The sequence below is a fragment of the Rhinolophus sinicus genome, linkage group LG14 (genome assembly GCF_036562045.2).
Source record: "Rhinolophus sinicus isolate RSC01 linkage group LG14, ASM3656204v1, whole genome shotgun sequence".
Taxonomy (NCBI): domain Eukaryota; kingdom Metazoa; phylum Chordata; class Mammalia; order Chiroptera; family Rhinolophidae; genus Rhinolophus; species Rhinolophus sinicus.
This window is the reverse complement of record NC_133763.1, coordinates 24,079,089-24,100,855: the sequence shown is the minus strand read 5'-3', so window position 1 is coordinate 24,100,855 and position 21,767 is coordinate 24,079,089. Positions and strand designations below refer to the sequence as shown.

Below are 21,767 nucleotides of genomic sequence, written 5' to 3'. Positions count from 1 at the left end.
GATCGAAAAACAGTCTGGATCAAAATGGTGGTGTGAGGTGAGGCTCTGTAAAGCTCCCCCGGAATTTACAACTAATCGAACAACAATAACTCCACAAAGGACTCGCTGCACAGCACACAGGCAAGATGAAGAGGCCCACTACTGAATTCACCTAAAGGTGGGCGAATCACGAGAGCAGGGGAGGAAGGAAGGGAGAAGTACAGAGACGGAGCTGCGCGGGCACAGGACACAGACCTAGCTCAGTGCTCCGAGTTCGCTGCATCCCAGAACTACCGCAGCTGTGGGAGACGGAAGAATTCGGATTGTAGGGCTCTGTTTATGGCCCACAAGGCTGAGGGGGCAGCATATAACACAGCTGAACCTAACGCTCACAGCAGAGACCTCGGAGAAAAGACTGAGGGAAGATAGCTAAAAATGGTGGTTTAAGCCCTCACTGCTGAGCAGAGAACGGAAGCCTTAGGCACTGACACTAGCCGCCCCCTCCTTACCCTCTCAGAGCTCGCCCTGCCCCCATCTGCCCGGTGCTAGAAGCAGAACAGTAGCAGAGTCAGATCAAAAGAACAGAATAATTCCTGTTCTGAGGACTGTGGACCGCAGACACAGATTCGCAGCCCAAATAGTTCCGGCAAAGGGGACGGAGCTGTGGAGGAAGGACCAGCTGTGGTGGTGGTCGCTGCCATTGCTCTGGGCCACCTATCACAACTCACCCCGCCACTGACCCCACCTATCTGGGCGGATCCCTGCAGGAGTAAACAGAACTGCTGAAACATATGGGCTCTAAATCTGGTGCAGGAAGAGCTTTGGAACTTCAAAAGTTCTCCACATACCCACACAGATACTGCGCTCTGTGATCCAGGTGAACTATTAACAGAGGAAAAGCCCATCTCCCAGGGAATCCCGCCATTGTGTGAGAGCTGGAATAGTGCTGAGAAAACATAGCACTACCGTATGAGAGAGAAAAAAGAAAGGCTACATCGGACAGAAAATAAAACATTCTACCAACAAGTACTGGAAAACAAAATAAAGACCTCTTCCTATCAACCTGTTGCAGAAGTCACTCCTGTAGATGTTTAGGGAGAGAAATAATAAATCAGTAATTGCAATGAATAACCAAGACAACAAGACAGCTCAGAAAGAAAGTGAAAAGTCTCCAGAAAAGGTACTTAAAGATATGGAAATATGTGACTTAAATGACAGAGAATTCAAGATTGCATTTTTGAAAAAACTCAATGAGATGCAAGAAAAGACAGAAAGGCAGTTTAATGAACTCAGAAACACAATCAAAGAACTACATGAGCATTTTACGAAAGAGATTGAAATTTTAAAAAAAGAACCAAATAGAATTTCTGGAGATTAAGAACTCAATAGAAGAAATTAAGAATGAAATAAACAGCTTAGGTAGTACAGTAAACCAGATGGAGGAAAGAATCAGTGGCATCGAAGATAGAAACCTGGAAATGACACAGATAGAAGAAGAAAGAGACTTGAGACTTAAAAGAAATGAAAGAACTCTACAAGAACTTTCTGACTCCATCAGAAAGAGCAATATAAGAATAAAGGGCATACCAGAAGGAGAAGAAAGAGAGAAGGGAACAGAGAATATATTCAAACAAATTGTCGATGAGAACTTTGCAAACTTGTGGACAGAACTGGAACCTCGAATCCAAGAAGCAAATAGAACACCTTATTACCTCAATCTCAACAGGCCTTCTCCAAGGCACATTGTATTGAAGCTGTCTAAAAATCAATGACAAAGAAAGAATCCGCAAGGCAGCCAGGGAAAAGAAGACGATAACCTACAAAGGAAAGCCCATTAGATTATCACCAGATTTTTCAGCAGAAACTCTATAAGCCAGGAGGGAGTGGAACCAAATATTCAAACTATTGAAAGAGAAATTATGAGCCAAGAATAATATATCCAGCAAAAATATCCTTTAGATATGAAGGAGGAATAAAGACCTTTCCAGACATAGAGAAACTGAGGGAATTTTCTAATACACGACCTGCACTACAAGTAATAATAAAAGAGGCTATTCGACCACCATCAACACGGACAATTTGAGGCAACAAAAACATAAAAAGGGGGAGAGTAAAGGCCTGAACCGGAATATGGGAATGGAGAAAGTAAGCATGCTGAAAAAAATCGAATATTCTAAATATCAAACTTTCTTTTACATAAACTTAAGGGTAACCACTCAAAAAAAAAAAAAAAAAAAAAGAACCAATCCAGAACTGAAATATATACTGTAATAAAAGAAGAAACAGAGGGAAACATCATAGGATACCACCACACAGAAATAACAGACAACAACAAAAAGGCAAAGAAACAAAGGAGACACAGCCCTACCAGAAAACTGAAAATAGAATGACAGGAAATCCTCACATATCAGTAATCACCCTAAATGTAAATGGACTGAACTCACCAACGAAAAGGCACAGAATAGCAGATTGGATCAAAAAACGAAAACCAACCATATGCTGTCTCCAAGAGACACATCTAGTTACAAGGACAAGCATCACTCAAAGTGAAAGCGTGGAAATTGACACTCCAAGCAAATGGTACCCAGAGATAATCAGGTGTAGCCATAATGATATCAGATGAAACAGACTTCAGGGTGAAAAAGATAACAAGAGACAAAGATGGACATTTCATAATGGTAAATGGGACTATACAACAAGAAGACATAACAGTCATCAATATTTATGCCCCAATCAGGGAGCACCGAAATATACCAAGCAACTACTAACAGAACTAAAGGGAGAAATTGACCAAAACACAATTATACTAGGGGACTTAAATACATCATTGACAGCTATGGATAGATCATCCAAACAGAAAATAAATAACGAAATAGCAGCCCTAAATGACACATTAGATGAAATGGACATAATTGACATATATAGAGCACTTCATCCTAAAACATCAGACTATACATTCTTTTCTAGTGTACATGGAACATTCTCAAGGATAGACCATATATTGGGACATAAAATCAGCCTCAACAAATTTAAGAAGATTGAAATCATACCAAGCATATTCTCTGATCACAAGGCTTTGAAATTGGATGTCAACTGCAAAAAGAAAGCAGGACAAAACACAAATACATGGAGATTAAACAACATACTTTTAAAGAATGACTGGGTCAAAGAAGAAATTAGAGGAGAGATCAAAAGATACATAGAAACAAATGACAATGAAAATACATCCTACCAAAATTTTTGGGATGCAGCGAAAGCAGTTTTAAGAGAGAAATTTATATCATTACAGGCCTATCTCAAGAAACAAGAAAAATCCCAAATAAATAACCTCATGTTACACCTTAAAGAACTAGAAAAAGAAGAACAAATGAAACCCAAGGTCAGCAGAAGAAAGGAAATAACAAAAATCAGAGCAGAACTAAATGAAATAGAGAACAACAAGACAATAGAAAAAATTAATGTGACAAAGAGCTGGTTCTTTGAAAAGATTAACAAAATTGACAAACCCTTGGCTAGACTCACTAAGATAAAAAGAGAGAAGACACTAATTAACAAAATCAGAAATGAAAAAGGGGAAGTTATCACGGACACCACAGAAATACAAAGGATCATCTAAGAATACTATGAAGGACTGTAGGCCACCAAATTCAATAACCTAGAAGAAATGGACAAGTTCTTAGAAACATATAGCCTTCCAAGGCTGAACCATGAAGAACTGGAAAATCTAAACAGACCGATCACCAGTAACGAAATTGAATCAGTCATCCAAAACCTTCCCAAAAGCAGAAGTCCGGGACCTGATGGCTTCACTAGTGAATTCAACGAAACGTTCAAAGAGGATCTAATACCAATTCTGCTCAAACTCTTCCAAAACATTGAAAGAGCGACAGTACTCCCTAACTCATTTTATGAGGCCAACATTACACTGACACCAAGACCTGGTAAGGACAACACAAAAAAAGAGAACTACAGACCAATATCTCTGATGAATACAGACGCAAAAATCCTAAACAAAATTCTAGCAAATAGAATACAACAATGCATTAAAAAGATTATTCATCACGACCAAGTGGGGTTCATCCCCGGGGCACAAGGATGATTCAACATCCACAAATCCATCAATCTGATACATCACATAAACAAAATACAGAGAAAAATCATATGATTATATCAATTATTGCAGAAAAAGCATTTTACAAGATACAACATCCATTTATGATTAAAACCCTTAATAAAATAGGCATAGAAGGAAAATACCTTAACATTATAAAGGCCATATATGACAAGCCCTCAGCTAATCTCATAATTAATGGTGAAAAACTGAAGGCCTACGTTCAGGAAGGTCTGGCTCTACGTTCAAGAACACGACAGGCCTGTCCCCTATCACCTCTGCTTTTCAACATAGTGTTGGAAGTCCTTGCCAGAGCAATCAGGCAAGAGAAAGAAATAAAAGGCATTCAAATTGGGAATGAAGAAGTTAAATTATCACTTTTGCAGATGACATGATGCTATATATAGAAAACCCTAACAACCACCAAAAAGCTGTTAGAAACAATCAGCAAATACAGTAAAGGTGCCAGCTACAAAACCAACGTACAAAAGTCCATTGCATTCCTATGTACTAACAATGAAATCTCAGTAAAAGACATACAAAAAACAATTCCTTTTGCAATTGCAGCAAAAAAAGAATAAAATACCTAGGAATAAACTTAACCAAGAATGTGAAGGACCTATATGATGATAACTATAAGACATTTTTTAAAGAAATTGAAGAAGACACAAAGAGATGGAAAGACATTCCGTGCTCATGGATTGGACGAATCAACATAGTTAGAATGGCCATATTACCCCCAAGCAATATACAGATTTAATGCAATCCCCATCAAAATCCCAATGGCATTTTTAAAAAGAAATAGAACAAAAAATCATCAGATTTGTTTGGAACCACAAAAGACCCCAAATAGCCAAAGCAATCTTAAGAAAAAAGAACAATACTGGAGGTATCACACTCCCTGATTTTAGCTTGTACTACAGGGCTACAGTAATCCAAACAGCATGGTATTGGCAGAAAAACAGACACATAGACCAATGGAATAGAATTGAGAACCCAGAAATAAAACCACATAAATATGGACAGATAATTTTCCACAAAGAACTTAAAAACATACAATGGAGGAAAGACAGCCTCTTCATTAAATGGTGCTGGCAGAATTGGATACCCACGTGCAAAAGACTGAAACTGGACTGCTATCTGTCACCATGTACCAAAGTTAATTCAAAATGGATTAAAGACTTAAGCATAAGACCTGACACAATAAACTGCATAGAAGAAAACATAGGTACTAAACTTATGGATTTTGGGTTCAAAGAGCATTTTATGAATTTGACTCCAAAGGCAAGGGAAGTAAAAGCTAAAATACACGAATGGGACTATAGGAAACTTAAAAGCTTCTGCACAGCAAAAGAAACCATTGACAAAATAAAGAGGCAACCAACTGAATGGGAGAAGATTTTTGCAAACAGTGCCTCCGATAAGGGGCTAATATCTGAAATATACAAGGAATTCATGAAACTCAACAACAAAAAACCAAACAACCCAATTGAAAAATGGGCAGAGGACCTGGAGAGACATTTCTCCAAAGAGGACATACTAATGGTAAATAGACATATGAAAAAATGCTCAACAACAGTAATCATCAGGGAAATGCAAATCAAAACCACAATGAGATATCACCTCACCCCAGTCAGAATGGCTATCATCAACAAGACAAATAATAACAAGTGTTGGAGAGGCTGTGGAGAAAAAGGAACCCTCATACACTGTTGGTGGGAATGCAGACTGGTGCAGCTGTACGGAAGGCAGTGTGGAGGTTCCTCAAAAAATTAAGACTAGAATTACCATATGACCCAGCAATCCCTTTCCTGGGTATCTACCCCAAAAATCTGAAAACAGTTATACATAAAGACACGTGTGCTCCAATGTTCATAGCAGTTTTGTTTATGGTGGCCAAGACATGGAAACAACCAAAATGTCCTTCGATAGGTGAATGGATAAAGAAATTGTGGTATATATACACAATGGAATACTATTCGGCGGTAAGAAAAGATGACATAATAACATTTGTGACAACATGGATGGATCTTGAGATTATAGTGCTAAGCAAAATAAGTCAGACAGAAAAAGCAGAGAACCATATGATTTCACTGATATGTGGTATATAAACCAAAAACAACAAAAGAACAAGACAAACAAAGGAGAAACAAAAACTCATAGACAGAGACAATAGTTTAGTGGGTACCAGAGGGTAAAGGGGGTGGGGGGTGGGAGATGAGGGTAAGGGGGATCAAATATATGGTGATGGAAGGAGAACTGACTCTGGGTGGTGAACACACAATGGGATTTATAGATGATGTAATACAGAATTGTACACCTGAAATCTATGTAATTTTACTAACAATTGTCACCCCAATACATTTAAAAAAAATCCCCCCCCAAAAAAAAGGGAAAGAAAAAAAAGGAAAACAGTCTGATTAGGGCAGTCAAGTGTGTATCATGAATGTAGAAAACTTTTCACCTGAGAAAACAGGACATAGTCTAGAAGGGAATATTGATATACAATATTAGCACACTACTCCTTGATGGAGAAATGCTGTCATGCGCATTATGGTGTTTATGGTTTTACAAAGGCAGTACCCATTTTTCAGGTGAGGAAACTGAATAAAGAGGAAGTATGTGACTTGCCTAAAACCACAAATTAGTGAGAAAATGGGAAGTAAAATCTGAGTCTTCTTAGCAGCTTTCAAACTACAGCTCCAAAATAATGAAAAACAAACAAACAAATAAACAAAAAACACCTAGTGTCCATTTTCCTGAAGACTCCTTTAAATACCTAACAGCCAGTAGAATACATCTGAACAAATGTTTGGTCTGGTGTTTAAAAAAAAAAAAGTGTGATCAAACATCCCTGACCCAGAAAAAGCCAGCCCCTATCTTTCTATGATGGAGTTGCACTAGGAGTCTGAAGACCCCCAAACACCAAACTCAGTAGTAGAAAGTTTCTAAAGCCCCTGAGAAATAAATTTTTTTTTGACCAACAGTGGAAGATTAGCATAGTGAGGGATGAGTTTTGGCACTCTTTTCTCTGCTACCCACAAGCATGATTTACTTATTTTCCTGGGCATGTTTCCAGACACATAGCATTCTAGCTTTTATGTTTAAAACAATCAAGAATAATGATGGCTGTACTGATGTGAAATCTCAGAAGAATTTATTTGAAAACAGTGAGTTTGCTTCATTAAATCCTGTAGATGCCTTCAGTTCACCTAAATGAAATCAATTTATGATACGTCCTATTTACTATTGAAACTACGATTCTTTATTAAAGGGAAGTAGCTTATTAGTTTTAGAAAAAGAAGGTAAATTCAGTTATTGTTTCTCCAATGAACTGATTTGAAATTGCCTCAATGTGTATGTAGTATTCTAAAGGAATCATATTTCCATAGCATCAAGTCCCTTCAGTTCCCCGGAATTACTCTCCCATGCAAAGAACAAAAGCTATGAAGGGAACTGAGAAGTGGAGTATGTTTCTGAATCCTATGACTATCAAGACTGCAGTCACCACTCAGGTCGAGTTACCCAGCAGAATAGTGGGCATGCATCACATCACACCTCCAGCAGGCTGCTCATGAAGGACGGTGGCCGGGAGAGGGGAAGAAGGAGAATGTTGGAGTAATTATTTCACTGCAATAGCCAGTGACCCAGTAATTGCTCATCTTGTCTGCAGTCAGGGCCCTGACTCCTAGAACAATGTTCTGGTACATTCACCTGTGTACACAGGGTGAATTTTTATCATGTTCAATGATACAAAGTGGAAAACGACAAATCTCAAATGACTGAAATGTTGTTTCATAGTGTACACTATCTGGATCTCCATGTAGATATCATAAATTATTTTTCTGTTTTTATACTGAAAACTGACTTCGTAAGCTACAAGATGCTGGCAGAGAGGAGACAAGATTACCCTCCTGTTCTGTCCTCTGTCAGAGGAAGTGAGCCCTTCACTAGGTGGAAAGCAACATAGTAAGGCACAGAGTTTAGAGTTTTGTTGTGAAGTTATATTAATTAATAATGAGTTAATAAGCTCAACTAGAGCTCAGAAAATTGTTCCTCTTGTTATAGCTAATCTTTAAATGACCGTAACTGGAGCCATTCTTAATCTGATGGCTTCTTTGCCCACTCTTAGACCCATAACTTTGGGATTTCTCAGTTTATCATGTTTTATGTTTTTCTTGTCTTTCACTTAAATTCTGACTCAGTCAGCAGAGAAGTGTCTATAAACACACACACACACACACACACACACACACACACACACACACACCTTTTACAATATTATCCTTACTCCTAAAATCTATTCTTCTTACATAAATCTTTCCTAAGACATAAGCCATCATCTTGTTCAAAGAAAGAAACAAAAAATCTATTGGCTGATTTTCCATTGAGGAATAAACAAATATTATCTGAAACCATCTTTTGTTAATATAGTTCTATGACTGTATTACTTGCACCACTGAAACCATGGACATCAAATCTTAGAAAGAAAATTGTCTCACAGCCATACAATTTTAGGTTTTTAGCTGAGCACAGAGCCTCCTGGGGCAATAACTGAGTGTACCCACAAATAAATCTGGAGAGGAGGTGCCAACTGCGCAGTTCAAAGAAGATACTGCTGCCCAAAAGATGAAGCTGAATGATTAATGGAGAGAAGCTATCATCTCCCAGAAAGAAATAAGTTCCTCCTGGAACTAACTCTAAGACAGGCACCAGGAAAAACTGTAAAGTCTTACAAAGTCAACATAATCAAGAAGTGATTTTGAAGTCTACAGTTTTGCCAGGAGTCTGTTAGCGTTTAGAAGCTCTATCCCAATCACCAAATTGATTTTCTTTCTTCTTGTTTTCCTATTTTTTGGGTGTGTGTGTGTATGTAGGGGGCTGTTTAGTCTCTGATCTCTGAAAGTTTCACAAGGATTTGGACTTCATCTGTAATCACATGTCCCACAGGGAAGGAAATAATCCCATTCAGTTAATCCACATAAACAGTTGCAATAAAACCAATTCTCTCTTTTAAGAGATTGTCAAATGGTAAAATTACTTTGAGAAATGCAAGATAGATTCTCTTGAAAATAACTTCTGAAGTTATCTTTGCTATTCTTGCTTTAAAAGAAATGTTTAATGTTGATTCCAAGAAAGGATTAGGATAAATCAGAGCATATGTTTTTACTCAAAGTCTAAGGTAAGACTGGGTTAGATAGGGAGCACCACATGGTTGATTATACCAATATACCTCTACCTTTTCTATAATGCCTCTCTAGGTATAGTTTGGTGATATCATCTAAAGCAGGCTATGTTGACATTTGAGAGAATATGGAATATGTGTGTACATAAACTGCAATAATTACAATGACATTTCAAGGAGGAGGAAGAATACACCTAGGATGGAAAAGAGGCAGGCACTGTGACACTCTGACTAGGACACCCCATTCTTCCCCAATTTGGTTACAGCCACACAGTTTTAGTTGGAATGGTATAAGTTCAACCAGGAGGCCTAGATTTTGTCAGGGGTGACCTCAGTGAGTCAGTATATGCTATGTAACCTAAGATGGTCTCAGTAGAGTGGAACATAGAACTTCTGTTAATGGCTTAGGAAGAAATGCTCTGCCCCCTATTTATGAACAAGAAAACAGGTACCTTCATGAGGAACAACCTCCATGCCCAGCAGGCTTGTGTGGGTTGATTGCCTTTGGAGAAGAAATTTGAGTTCAGAAAATGGAACCATTTCCAGAGTATTTTTGTGTTTTTTGTTTTGTTTTTATTCTAAGCCCCTTATAAAGTTACTCCTTGCAGGAAACTTTAACACTCCCCATTCAGAGTGTGATGGTCAGTTTGCTGTGTCATTTTGACTAGGCTACAGTCCCTAAGTATTCAGTCAAATACTTATCTAAGTGCTGCTGTGAAGGTATTTTGTAGATTTGTTAAAGTCTATAACCAGGTGACTTTACACAAGGAATATTATCCTAGATAATCTGGTGGGCTTGATCAATCAGTTGAAAGGCCTTAAGAGCAAAGCTGAGACTTCTCTGAGAAAGACAAAAATTCCACCTGGGGATGGCAACTTGCCTTTTCTGATGCCTTCCCTATGGGTTTCAGACTTGCCTAGCCAATCATGCAAACCAATTCCTTGCAATAAATCTCTTAACACATACATCACTGACTGGATTTGCTTCTCTAGTGGAATCCTAATATGGAGAGTATACAAAGTGAGGACTGAAGAGAGCTGAGAAGGCTCTGGCAAATATGACCATTTAAGAAACATCAGAGGCAGAGGAGTCTGTAATGGAGATTAACGAGGAACCCAGAGGATATGGAAGGAAGTCAAGGATAGGATGCTGTCTGAGAAATTGAGGGACATAAGATTGGTCAAGCATGCCAAACCTCCATAGAAGTGATAGCCAGCCTAACATGAGCATCTGAAACGTGAGAGCTATAACTTTGGTAAAGGAGTGTCAGGGATGGAACCCAAGTACACTTGGCTGAGGAACAGGTGGAAAACAAGGAAATGAAGACAGATTATTCTTCCAAGAAGCTTACTATGTCAAGTAGGAGGATGAAAGGGCATTAGCTAAGGGAACTCAGAAAAATGGAAGGTTCATGATATTGATTATTCGTAAGATGACAGATGCTTGACTATGTATAGGGGCTTAAAGGAACAAAAGCAATGGAGAAGAAGAGATTATAGGTAGAGTAGAAAGGAGATAACTGATATGGCAAAGACACCAGGGAAGCAGACGGTGATGAGATTCAACACACAGGAACAGGGATTTGCCTTGGATAGAATGAAGGAAACTCTTTGACCAAGATAGAAGGGGAATGAGTAGAATATGGCTCCCAGTGTACCTACACAGGAGGAGCATTCCTAGCAGCTGGATACTAGTATGGCCGTGAACTACTGGGTAAGACCATTCTCTGACCATGAGGGGAATATGGTCTGATAGAGGGCTTCAGAATTACGACCAATTAAACTAGATTTTTATTTATTTATTTATTTTTTTAATGGGAAAAGGAATTGGTTCTTTCTGGAGAGAGACACAGAAAAATTAGGTAGAATTGGAGTCAGATACACTTGAAGTCAGTAGTGTTGCCGTGACAAAGATAAAATTGGTTTGATTCAACAGCATTCTATTAGCTGTATATAGAAACAACGATATAGGTTATAGGCTTGATCCAGAATTAAGTTTGGCGGAAGACGGTAGCAGAAGGACAAGAAGGCAAGGTAGTTGAGTAAATTGTCAAGAGAGGCTGAAGTTATGACTCATAGAGTCTAGACTAGGTAAGAAAAGAATAATTAGTCTAGGAGAAAAGGAAGGACTGCCAAGTAAGATGGTATCCAAATGTTTGCAGAAGTGGTATAGAGGAAAACGGACCAAAGCACAGGATCTGGGGCCAGGCTGCTGGGATCATTTTAGCCCCACAAGTTAGTAAGGTGAGACCTTGATTCGTTTATTTAATCTTTCTCTGCCTTAGTTCCATCATCTGTTAAATAGGCATGGTAATATACTTATGGCTGTGAAGATTAAATAAAATAATTCACATGAGATGGTAGCTTTACCAGCCTGGCATATATTAGAATTCATTAACTTTAATTATTTTTGCTAAGGGAGAAGACAGCTGTCTATGTGGGAAGTTGAAATAAGAGAAGAATGTATATTTAAGATGTCAGTGGTGGGGCTGCCTACCAAGGTCTGGTGTAGGCATGGGTAGGCCTCACAGCACTCATTGCAGGTAACTTGCGCAGGAGGAGGTGAAGAGAGCATGGAGTTAGGATATTGAGTGTCATACCCACGGTGTTGGTAGAACCCAAAGAGGTGGATCAAAGGCTGAGGTAAGAACTTCTCACCCCAAGACCATAAACCCAAAAGCCTGGTGAGATGGGAGGCTGGAATGCATAAATTTTAAGATTTGCACAGTGAGAAGCTAATGTGCCCTAATATTAGGGAATTATGGCAATCAGTACACATTAAGTGATGAAAACCCTTGAAACTTTAAATATATTCAGAAGATACTGGGCAGCTTTCCAGGTACCCAAGGTGGGAAAAGCTACTTATAAGGCAGATTAAAACAATAGTCAACGCTTTTTCCACAACCTTTGCTCCCCAGGTCTGAGCTGGCCATCCTAGACTTGCACTTGTCCTGCCATCTAAGCATCCAAATTCCATCTCCAGCATGATTTCCCAGATGACTGAACTACACCAGGACCCTTCTGCATGTATAGAAATGGTACTTTTCTAATAAATGAGCCCCCATCTTTTCAGGCAATGATGCTCAGTCCTCAACATCGATTATAAAAGTTGCATCTGAATCCCACACTTGGGTCCTGCTCTCAGATCTGATGAGCATCCCACAGCCCTCTTGATGCCTCTCTCGAATCTTCAGTCCTTTCTTCTCCTGAGCCAATTAAACCTACATACCTCGACTTTTCTACTGAGGTTTTACTTTTCAATTCTTTGACCGTATATCACTCTGAACAAATTCTAAATACTGTTCAATCCTCTTATAGATTTAAATGAACTATCATTTCAGTAGGTTGGCATTCCAGGATGATACTATAACTCTTCACTTTTCATTTGTTACCAAACTTAATCTCCAAGTAGCTGAGACTGGGGTGGGAGGATGGAAGATGTTATATGAACTATCTAACTTCTTTTGTATTTTTTAGCTGACTTTATCCCTTTCTAACAAATTTAATCCTGGATATCTTTGTGATGTAGATATAGATGTAGATATAGATATATATAGAGAGATATATAGATAGACATAGATATAGATAGATATAGATATATAGTGTTTATATTTATATTTATTTATATTTACCATTGAAATTCCTAGTTAATCCATGATGATTCTTTTTTTCTTTTTGACATATCTAATGTTCCCCATAAAGTGGTCTTTGCACATATTTTAGGATTCTTCATTCTTTTAGTCTTCAAGATCATATAAAAAGTTGTAGAGCCGCTAAGAGGCTCGTCTCAAACTCAAAAATTCAGGCGCTCACTCAAATGACAATAAGCTGTATCTGTTTTACTCAAGCACTTAAATATGATATGAGTAAGAACAGAGTTGGGTTTTTCCCAGTGTCCTCTTTTTGTGTAACAATGTTTTATTACAAACAACAGCCTCTGTACCAAAGATCTCCTAAAAATTTTAATTATAATATAGAATACTGCTGTCTTTCTTTTTGGTTACTATAATCTTCCCTCTAATAGAGGGCAGCCTGAAATTACCAATGAGTTGGAAAAACAATTTGCTTTTCAAATATTTTCCCCATGCTATAGCCTTTACTCATCATTGACAGAATTCCTGTAAAATGCAATAAGCAATTATGGAAACCATGGGTACCAACTACAGACACTAACTGTAGGTAAAATGAGCTTTATTGGGTATTTGGAGGTTTAAATGATGGTATTTAGTTCCGGAGCTTGGATGAGGATAAAAGACCTGACATTCCCAAGCCCCTCCTCCCCCCAAAAAAAAACACCCGGCAATTTTATGATACTGATTTCCCAAAAGAATCAGACTCCTGCCACTGTAGTTATTGTTCTTAAAGTTCGTAATAAATAGCCTGTTTCAAAACTAAAGTCAGGATTTAAAAAAATAAAAAGAAATTAGTTCTTCATCCTTTTAATATCCCTAAACAGAGTGATTTGCCTTCTTTATTTCACAGCAACTTCTCAAAGGAATGTAAGCTTCTTATTCACTCTCAAAAAGGTACATCTCCAGAGCATTAAGTCCCCCAGATAATGAAACACATACATCTCAAATGGTATATAAAACAAAGCTGGGATTTTTTTTCTTTTTTTTTCTTTCTTTGTTGAAAGAGGCCAAAATAAGAATCATTTCACTTACCTGAAAATTAGCATCTACGTGGATATTTGGATATTTAGGTATTATTGGAAGTTGACTTCAATGTAATTCCAAAAAAGAACAATAAAATAACACTTTCAATTTCTCAAGGTGAAAAATAGAAAGCAAAGCAATTTTTGAAAACCTCCACTACCCGTACTTTAGAAGATAAATATGAGATGGTTTATGTACAAAAGTCACTGATTATTCTAAACGAATAGGATGACATTTTAGTACTAAAAAGGCTCGTGTGTGGATACGAATAACCCTAAATAGTATATTGGGCTTTGCTTCATAATGCATAACACCAATCTTTTAAATCACAGGAAATTCCAAATTATCTTCAATGCATTTGGTTGTCCTAAATTTCATCTTAAACATTATTCGCAGAGGGCAAAACACAATGCTCCAAACTGGCTCAGGCAATCAAACAAAAGTCCAGGCAAATGGACTAGTTTCCTTTCCATGAGACATTGACCTTGCTCCACACCCTAGTACTTACTCGGTGCACAGTTTTCAGGAGTGGTGGGGATGGGGGGCTAACTCTTACATGCTCAAGAGCCTCTGGCCACCCCGGATTCGCCCTGAGTGAACCTCGCAGTCCCCCACCAAACGCTCTCCCAGGAAATCCTTCACTTCTAAGAGGCCACCCTGCCGAGACTGAACAGAGCCCCCACCAACAGGCTGGCGCCTCTCCGCAGGTCTTGGTGTCGAGCCCCGACCCACACTCCTGGCTTCCGCCACTGTAGCGCCCGGACCCTGCGCTCACCGGATGATCACGAACATGACCAGGGAGTTGCCCACCAAGCCCACGACGAACACCACAGAGTAGACCGCCGTGATGATGACCGGGATGACGGGGGAAATGTGCGCTGGTTCCAGCCGCGCGTCCTCGGAGCCCGCACTGCTGTTGCTGTCGGGTTCCGCCCAGCTTGGGAACCAGCCGCTGCCATTGGGGAACAAGCAAGTGCTCGGGGCACAGGTGGGGTCCGGCTCCCCGCGGAAGATCTGAACCGGGGACTCCATGGTCGGGCGGCTGCAGCTCGAGGCGAGGTGAGGCGGGATCTGCAGGGGCTGCGAGAGCGAGAACCGGCTGGATTCGTAGACGCAAACTTTGCCCGCGCGCGGAGGCCCGCGGCGCTGAGATCCCAGGGCCCACTGGTGCCCACGCTGACCGTATGTCCCCCAGAGCAGGACAGGTAGGGGGATCTCTAGCTGCCATCGTGGCCGAAAGGTGCACCGCTGGGGTGCGGATGGGGCGGAGAGCACTCGCTCTTTTCCCTGAGTTCCTGAGATGCCCCTCCATTTCATTAGGCATGGACCCTGGTGGAACTGCAGCTCTGAGCCCCAAGGTTCACGAGACCTAGAACACAGAGCCCTCCCTCCCAAGGACTAAGCCTCCAAAGCCTAAAGCTCACCTCAGGCTCCTGGAGACCCGTAGAGATGTCCAAAGGGCGCCCTGGCCGGTGCTGAACCGCTCGTACCGGGTCGCGCTCAGCCCTCGTAGTCGCCGTACACCCGCAGACCCGCGGGTTCTTAGACCCTTGCTCAGCGCTCTGACAAGGGCGCTTTTTCAACCAAGCGCAGTCTCCGCTGCTCAGCTTGAGACTCCCAGAAACTGGCAGCGCTCAGCCAGGCGGGACGCGGGAACGACGTGGCAGGCGCAAGGGTCGCGCGATCTAGGAGCTCGGCTGACGCTCTAGCACCGCCCCCCTACCCCCGGCCTCGTCGCGCCCCGCCCACCCACAACCTGCCGGGCCGGGGTGAGGGGCAGCTCAGCGTCCCCAACTCCCCGCGGGCTCACCCTTCACTTGAACTCAGAGCCTTACAGTCTTTCTTGGATGTCTCCGCAGTCTTCCCAGCGGCTTTAAGACAGTGAGCCACTGTGCCGTTTAGATTTAGTAGTAAGGAAACGTGTGCCTATTTAGTGAGCATGCATCCGGATTATTCGTAATATGCCTAGAATTTATTGTAGGCATGATTCTCAGCACACAACTTCTTTCAGGTGAGGAGAAAACTCGTAGTTTTATTTGAATGACCCATTCAAATAAAGTAGCAACATGATGCAATTAGAATAGACAGATCATAACATATTAACGATTTAATCTACATAAATAGATTTCTGTGCATTCTGTTCCTTTCAGTCTCTAACTGGGACAACAATACACAGACTGCACCTTACTGGTATTACTTGTACTGGATGGTATTGTCTTCAGAAGAACAGATACTCTCCTTTACTCAGGTCTCAGTGTTGGTCCAGGTAGGTAACAATGTCTTTCTCTTAAATTAATACCAGCAGCCATCACTTATCCTTGACTACAGAGCCTTCTCTACGAACCTGAACCCTCACAGAGAAATTCTTTGCATGACTCTGCCAGTCCAAGCATCTCTGTCAGATCTGCTAGGTGAGAGAAGCCCTCAGGCAAAAGGACAATAGCCCAAAGGTAGGATAGCAAAGGTGGATTGGAGGAGGGGAACCAGGACTAAGCTACTGAAGTGGAGATCCTGAAGGAGAATGGGAACATACCCCTTCCTAATTGGGTATTGGAGTGGGCTGCCTGGAGACCATAGCACCTGATTTCCCACAGGGATTCCTTGTTTAAGATTGACTGACTTCTTAAGACAAACACCGGTTCCCCACTGTTACCCACAGCTCACATCCATGCTCACACCAGGGCCCCATAATGGCTGATACAGTCATTCCATCCATGGCTGACAGCAGAAGAGGGCTCCTATCTCTTTCAAGATACTGTTCCTCTCAAAAAAAGATTTGACCACCAGAGTCTTCCCACAGCCTGGATATGCACAGCTCTTTTGAGCAGTATGATATGACGAACAACAGGGAAGTTCCCCTTTATCCAACAGTATCCCTTCGACCCTGGACACATTAGGAGTTTGAAAATAAGTATTATCAAATCTTGTCGTTCTTTTAAGTCTGATTACAAACTTTCACTAGAAGATGACATTTGGTTTCAGAAAACCTTGGGCCTGGTAGGACCTCCACGTATCTGAGGACCTTCTCTGTTAGTAAGATGGCTGACAAGTCTCCTCAAGATGTCTGGGGACTCACTTCCTGCCAGTGGGATCACATGCCACCACCAACCCAGCCCAGCAAGATGTTTTGTTAGAAGTTCACAAAGAGGTATCCAAGTCAGAAAGAAAGCGAAAATAGTATGTTAAAGGGAATTATCTGGGACGGGCAGAATTATTCACCTATTTATTTTTCTGTCTATGACCTATTTGTCTGTTTATCTATATGTCATGCATTGAAGATACAACTGGTCTGTGCTACACACTTTTGAATTGTATTTACAATACCTATCCTCCTTTTGCACTCATTTGCCACATTGGTTGTTGTTTTTTTTTATTTTTATTTAGCACTCAAGTGCTCACACAGCTTGTAATATCAGAGCTGGGTTCTAACACAGGTGTTTCTGGCTCTGTCCATATGCTGATTGAACAGAACAATTTCATGTCAGGAAGAAAAACAGAGCCACTGTTCCCCAAAGTACAAAACAAATATAGGAGGGGGTAGTTAGCAAGGACAAAAATGAAAGAGAAAAAAAGGATTACTTAAAAAAATTAGGTAAGGTTTTAAAGAGGTGAAAAACTTATATATATATATATATATATATATATATTAAATATATATATACACATACTATATATTATACACACTATATATACATATACCTACACACACACACACACACACACACACACACACACACACAGTGCCAAAAAAATGTATATAAGTGGAAACTTTGGTCAACGTTTCTCCAGCAGTAGTTTGCCATAATCAGAAGGGGCTGGATGCTGATGGTAACTACTTTGAGCCCTCTTGTAATTGCAGTAGTCAAACATGACTTGTAATCATCTTTTGTTATTGGTGTATATTGAGTATTAAAATTTTAATAGTTATTTTCCTTTCTTAAAATGTGTATACATTTTTGTGGCGCTCTCTATCTGTCTCTCTCTATATATATACACACATACATATATATATATACACATGTGTGTGTGAGTCTCTGTGTGTGAATGGGTATTGCTGGGAAAATACCCATATAATGAAGACAGAATGCAGAATTCTGCCTGAGACTTTTAAACAATAAGTTGTGTTCTAATTCTGATCATTGATAAGAAACATCTACTAGTTGAGACACTCTTTTGAAGGCAAAAAGTACTAATTATTATAAAAGTAGTTTTGTTTTGTTTTTTACCAAATTAACAGCAAAACAAAGTGAAGCCAAAATGTGCAGAGCATTAAGAAACCTTCAGGGGAACTTCACCTGTGTCTCTCAACACAGTGAGGAAAGCTGGTCATGTGGAGTTGGGTTGTCAGGAGTACAAGATTTTATCATAATATTGGAGGGAATCTTATAAAATAGAAAGGAAAAATAAACTACCAGAATGCTGTACGCTACACTGATATAAAGCGTGTGTTATTACACTTACTAGCACTTTATCTGCTATTCTGCTCAATGCAGACATTATGCTTATAAGTAAAGCACATTTAAAGCTGGAAAATGTGTTTTTAGTGATTTTTGTTGGTTAGTGCTATGAAGCATTTTGAGTGTTCGGTGCTTTGTTATTTTCATCATATAGATGGTAAACTGTGATCAAGTCACTTTCTTGTGGATTGTGGATTTAACAACGGACATCAACCTGCAATGAGTGTATATCTGAAGGGAGCAGTTACATGTGCTTAAGACCCCGGGTGCAGCCAACACAGCCTTAAAAAAGCTAGAATTCATTCAGCTCCATATCATTTCACTCACCAGGTATGACTGAGTGTACCTGAGTGATAAATGAAAAAGCAAGACTTGAGGGTGTAACAATAAATAAACAAGACAAAACAATCTCTTCCCAAAGGGAATGTACAATTAAGCGTAAGAGACAGAATCTAAATTATTGAAAAAAAATTATGAATAATTAATTATTAACAAATACAGTTAATTCTGGTAAGTGTTATGTAGGAAAATTGTTTAATAAACAGAATAGCCAAAATGGCTCCCCTTCTTTAAGACTCTACTAATATCCGTCAGTAAATAAATTGCCATGATAAATATTTATTTAAGTCCACTTCATGTCTTTGGCATGAAGGCATCCTGTGAGCAATTGCAGGTGTGCATCCTGCACATGTTTGTTAGGGGCCTTGAAGACCATATGTCAATTAACTTTACTCAGTACAAACGCATCAGTGCAGTCCTGGCTGATAAAGTGGCTTTGAAGCTGACATTTAAAGACTGTATGGTACTTTTCCAGGTGAAGAGACAGAAAGGGACCATTCTAGGCAGGGAACAGCATATGTGAAGGACATGGAAGGAGTAGGGCATGTTTGAGGAGAGGCGAAGATACCTGAGCCTGGTGACCAAGGTAACTGTGGCACAAGATAAAATGGCAGTCAAGGCCCAGGTCACACTGGGTCCTAACAAAGATGTGGAGGATTTTGGATTTCAGCTGAAGAGTAATAGACATCCCTTGAAGGCTCTTAGGTAGGAGAGTGGCAGGCTCAGATCTGGGATCTTTGAAATATACCTTTAATTTGTAGAATGTATTAGAGGGAAAAAGAGCAGATGTGAGGAGCTCCATATTGAATCAACTTAATGCTCTCTTAGAACAAGGTACATTTGGTCATGTCCAAACATTCATGGAGACATTTGGTCCATACAAAAATACTCTTGAAATTTAGTTCTATCAAAAACACCATGAGTATATTTGGTCCATGTCAAATGGTCCTTGATATTTGGTCCTGTCCAAAATGTCCACACTTAGAAGATATCCCTAAGTTCAGGTAGCCCATAGGTTTACTTATCTTTTTGGTTTATAGGATTAATACATAAAAATACTATTATGTTTTATTAGTCCAGTGTGTTGTGGATGTATTGCCAATAATAAATCTTTTTTATCTTGTTAGCCTAGTTGGTAATGGCACATAGAGTTAGGTAGATGACCAAACATCCTTATGGACATTTCGGACAGGACCAAATATGACCAAATACCAAAGATCTTATGGAGTGGACCAAATTTCTCCATGAATGTTTGGACAGGACCAAATGTCCTGCAAGGGCACTGTTGTAACAAAAAGGCATTTAGTGTGCCACATACCTGCACATTACATAAATGAGGGGTAAAATGAGGACTTTCCCCATCATCATTGAGCTGGAGCTTAAACCTAAAATTTGTTACAGTGAAACTGTTGATTGAATTGAATCCACCGATTTGAAAGTTCAGTGCCAGTCCCATGTCAGGCACTAGGTTGGGGAGTGAAAGAAATAATGGTAAAACAAGGAAATAAATGGCATAATAGATGTATGGGCAGAATTAGGCCAAAGGAGGTCAGAATGAGCTCTGGTAGTAGAGGAAAGGTGACATCAAGGTTGGGTTTGAAATTTGAGGAAGAGTTTACCAGGAAGAAAAGGTATGGAAGCACACATGTAAAGGTGTGAAAGCCTGATACATAGTTGTGTGTTTGCAGTGTTATCAGCACTGATGGTGCTAAGGTGAAAGCCAGGTGGAGAGTGGAGGAAGACGGTAGTACAGAGTCAGGTCAAGTGATGCACAGACTGAGGGGCTATGCTGGGATTGTGGGTGGATTCCTTGAGTGAAAATTGGTGGTTCATGGGTTTGAGGACAGTGCATTTGGAGAGAGAACAGTGGTAAAGCTATTGTAATGGTCTAGGTGAGAGATGACTCAACCGTAATGCAAGGCAATTGCTTAGAAAATGGAGAGGAGATGATAGTTTTGAGAACAATTTAGGAAATTAAATTGGCAAGACTTGTGGCTTGAATGCATATGGAAGTTAAGGAGAAGGAAAAGCCTAGAATTACTTTAGGCTTATGCTTGAGTGACCAAGTGAATGACCGTGCCATTAACTAAAATAGAAAATATAGGAGAAATCACAGCAAGCTTGGAGGAGAACATAATGAGCTTGGGTTTTGTGAGGCTGTATTTGAGGTACCTGTGAGGCATTGGTTTAACCTGTGAGGCATTGTACATGGTGTAATATTATTTAATGTTGGGGATATTCAGTGATAGAGAGATAAAAGGCAATTAGAGCCACACAAGAGAATAAGGGTGCGAAGGTTAGAATGGCAAGAAAATTAAGCTGATGAGAAATGCTGCAGAAACCTTACCATTTAATAGAGATCTAGCAAAGAAGACTGATAATAGATGTACATGAGAGAAGAGAAAAAGAAACAGGCTCAGAGAAATCAAGAGAGGAGAGAATTTCAGGAAGTAGAGGTAATCAAGTGTCCACGGGACAGAGAATGTAAATAAGATATTTGACAAAGGGAAAATCACTGTGGTCCCAGCATTGTATGTAATTAAATTATTATTTATATTTGAGCAGTAGAATGGAAATGAACAGACAATAAAACAATGAAAGTCTGAAGACCCAATTGATATTAAAGTTCTCTGTTGAAGGAACCCTTATGCTGGGAGAAAAGGTTATGTCAGATTATTAGTGTGAAAGACATCTGCCTTTTTTGGCCTTGCCCTGAGGCTATTCCTTACTTTATAGCACACTGTGGGAACAGAAAACCCCACCCATCTGTGCTGGCTGCTGGGTGGGAGACCTGTGCACATCGGAGATGGGGTTTCCCTCTTTGTGTCAGACAAGGTCCCAGGCTTTCAGCTTATGTGATGTTTGGGAGTCAAGGACTCAGCCTTGGGGCATGAGGACACTAGCTTCTCTGTTTCCTCAGAACCATTAGGTATTTTCTGTTTGCCGCCTCATATCCACTCTCTACCTTTTCCATCCTGCTCTGTGCCTGGAAGGTTCTGGTTGGGTTCAGGTATGGGAGGTACTCTGGGAAGAGATCATGG

At 40.0% G+C, this 21,767-nt stretch overlaps 1 protein-coding gene across 1 annotated transcript in view; it reads right to left on the bottom strand.

Moving 5' to 3' along the window:
- The window catches only part of OPRK1 (opioid receptor kappa 1), a 40,043-nt gene extending 24,120 nt beyond the window's left edge, over positions 1 to 15,923 (bottom strand). The window contains exons 1-2 of the mRNA XM_074318774.1: positions 15,355 to 15,923; positions 14,706 to 15,010 (exon numbers count right to left, since the gene is read on the bottom strand). Coding sequence (XP_074174875.1) covers positions 14,706 to 14,962 — 257 coding nt within the window. The 5' untranslated portion in view covers positions 14,963 to 15,010; positions 15,355 to 15,923. The remainder of the gene's footprint in view (positions 1 to 14,705; positions 15,011 to 15,354) is intronic.
- Between the last annotated feature and the right edge of the window lie 5,844 nt (positions 15,924 to 21,767).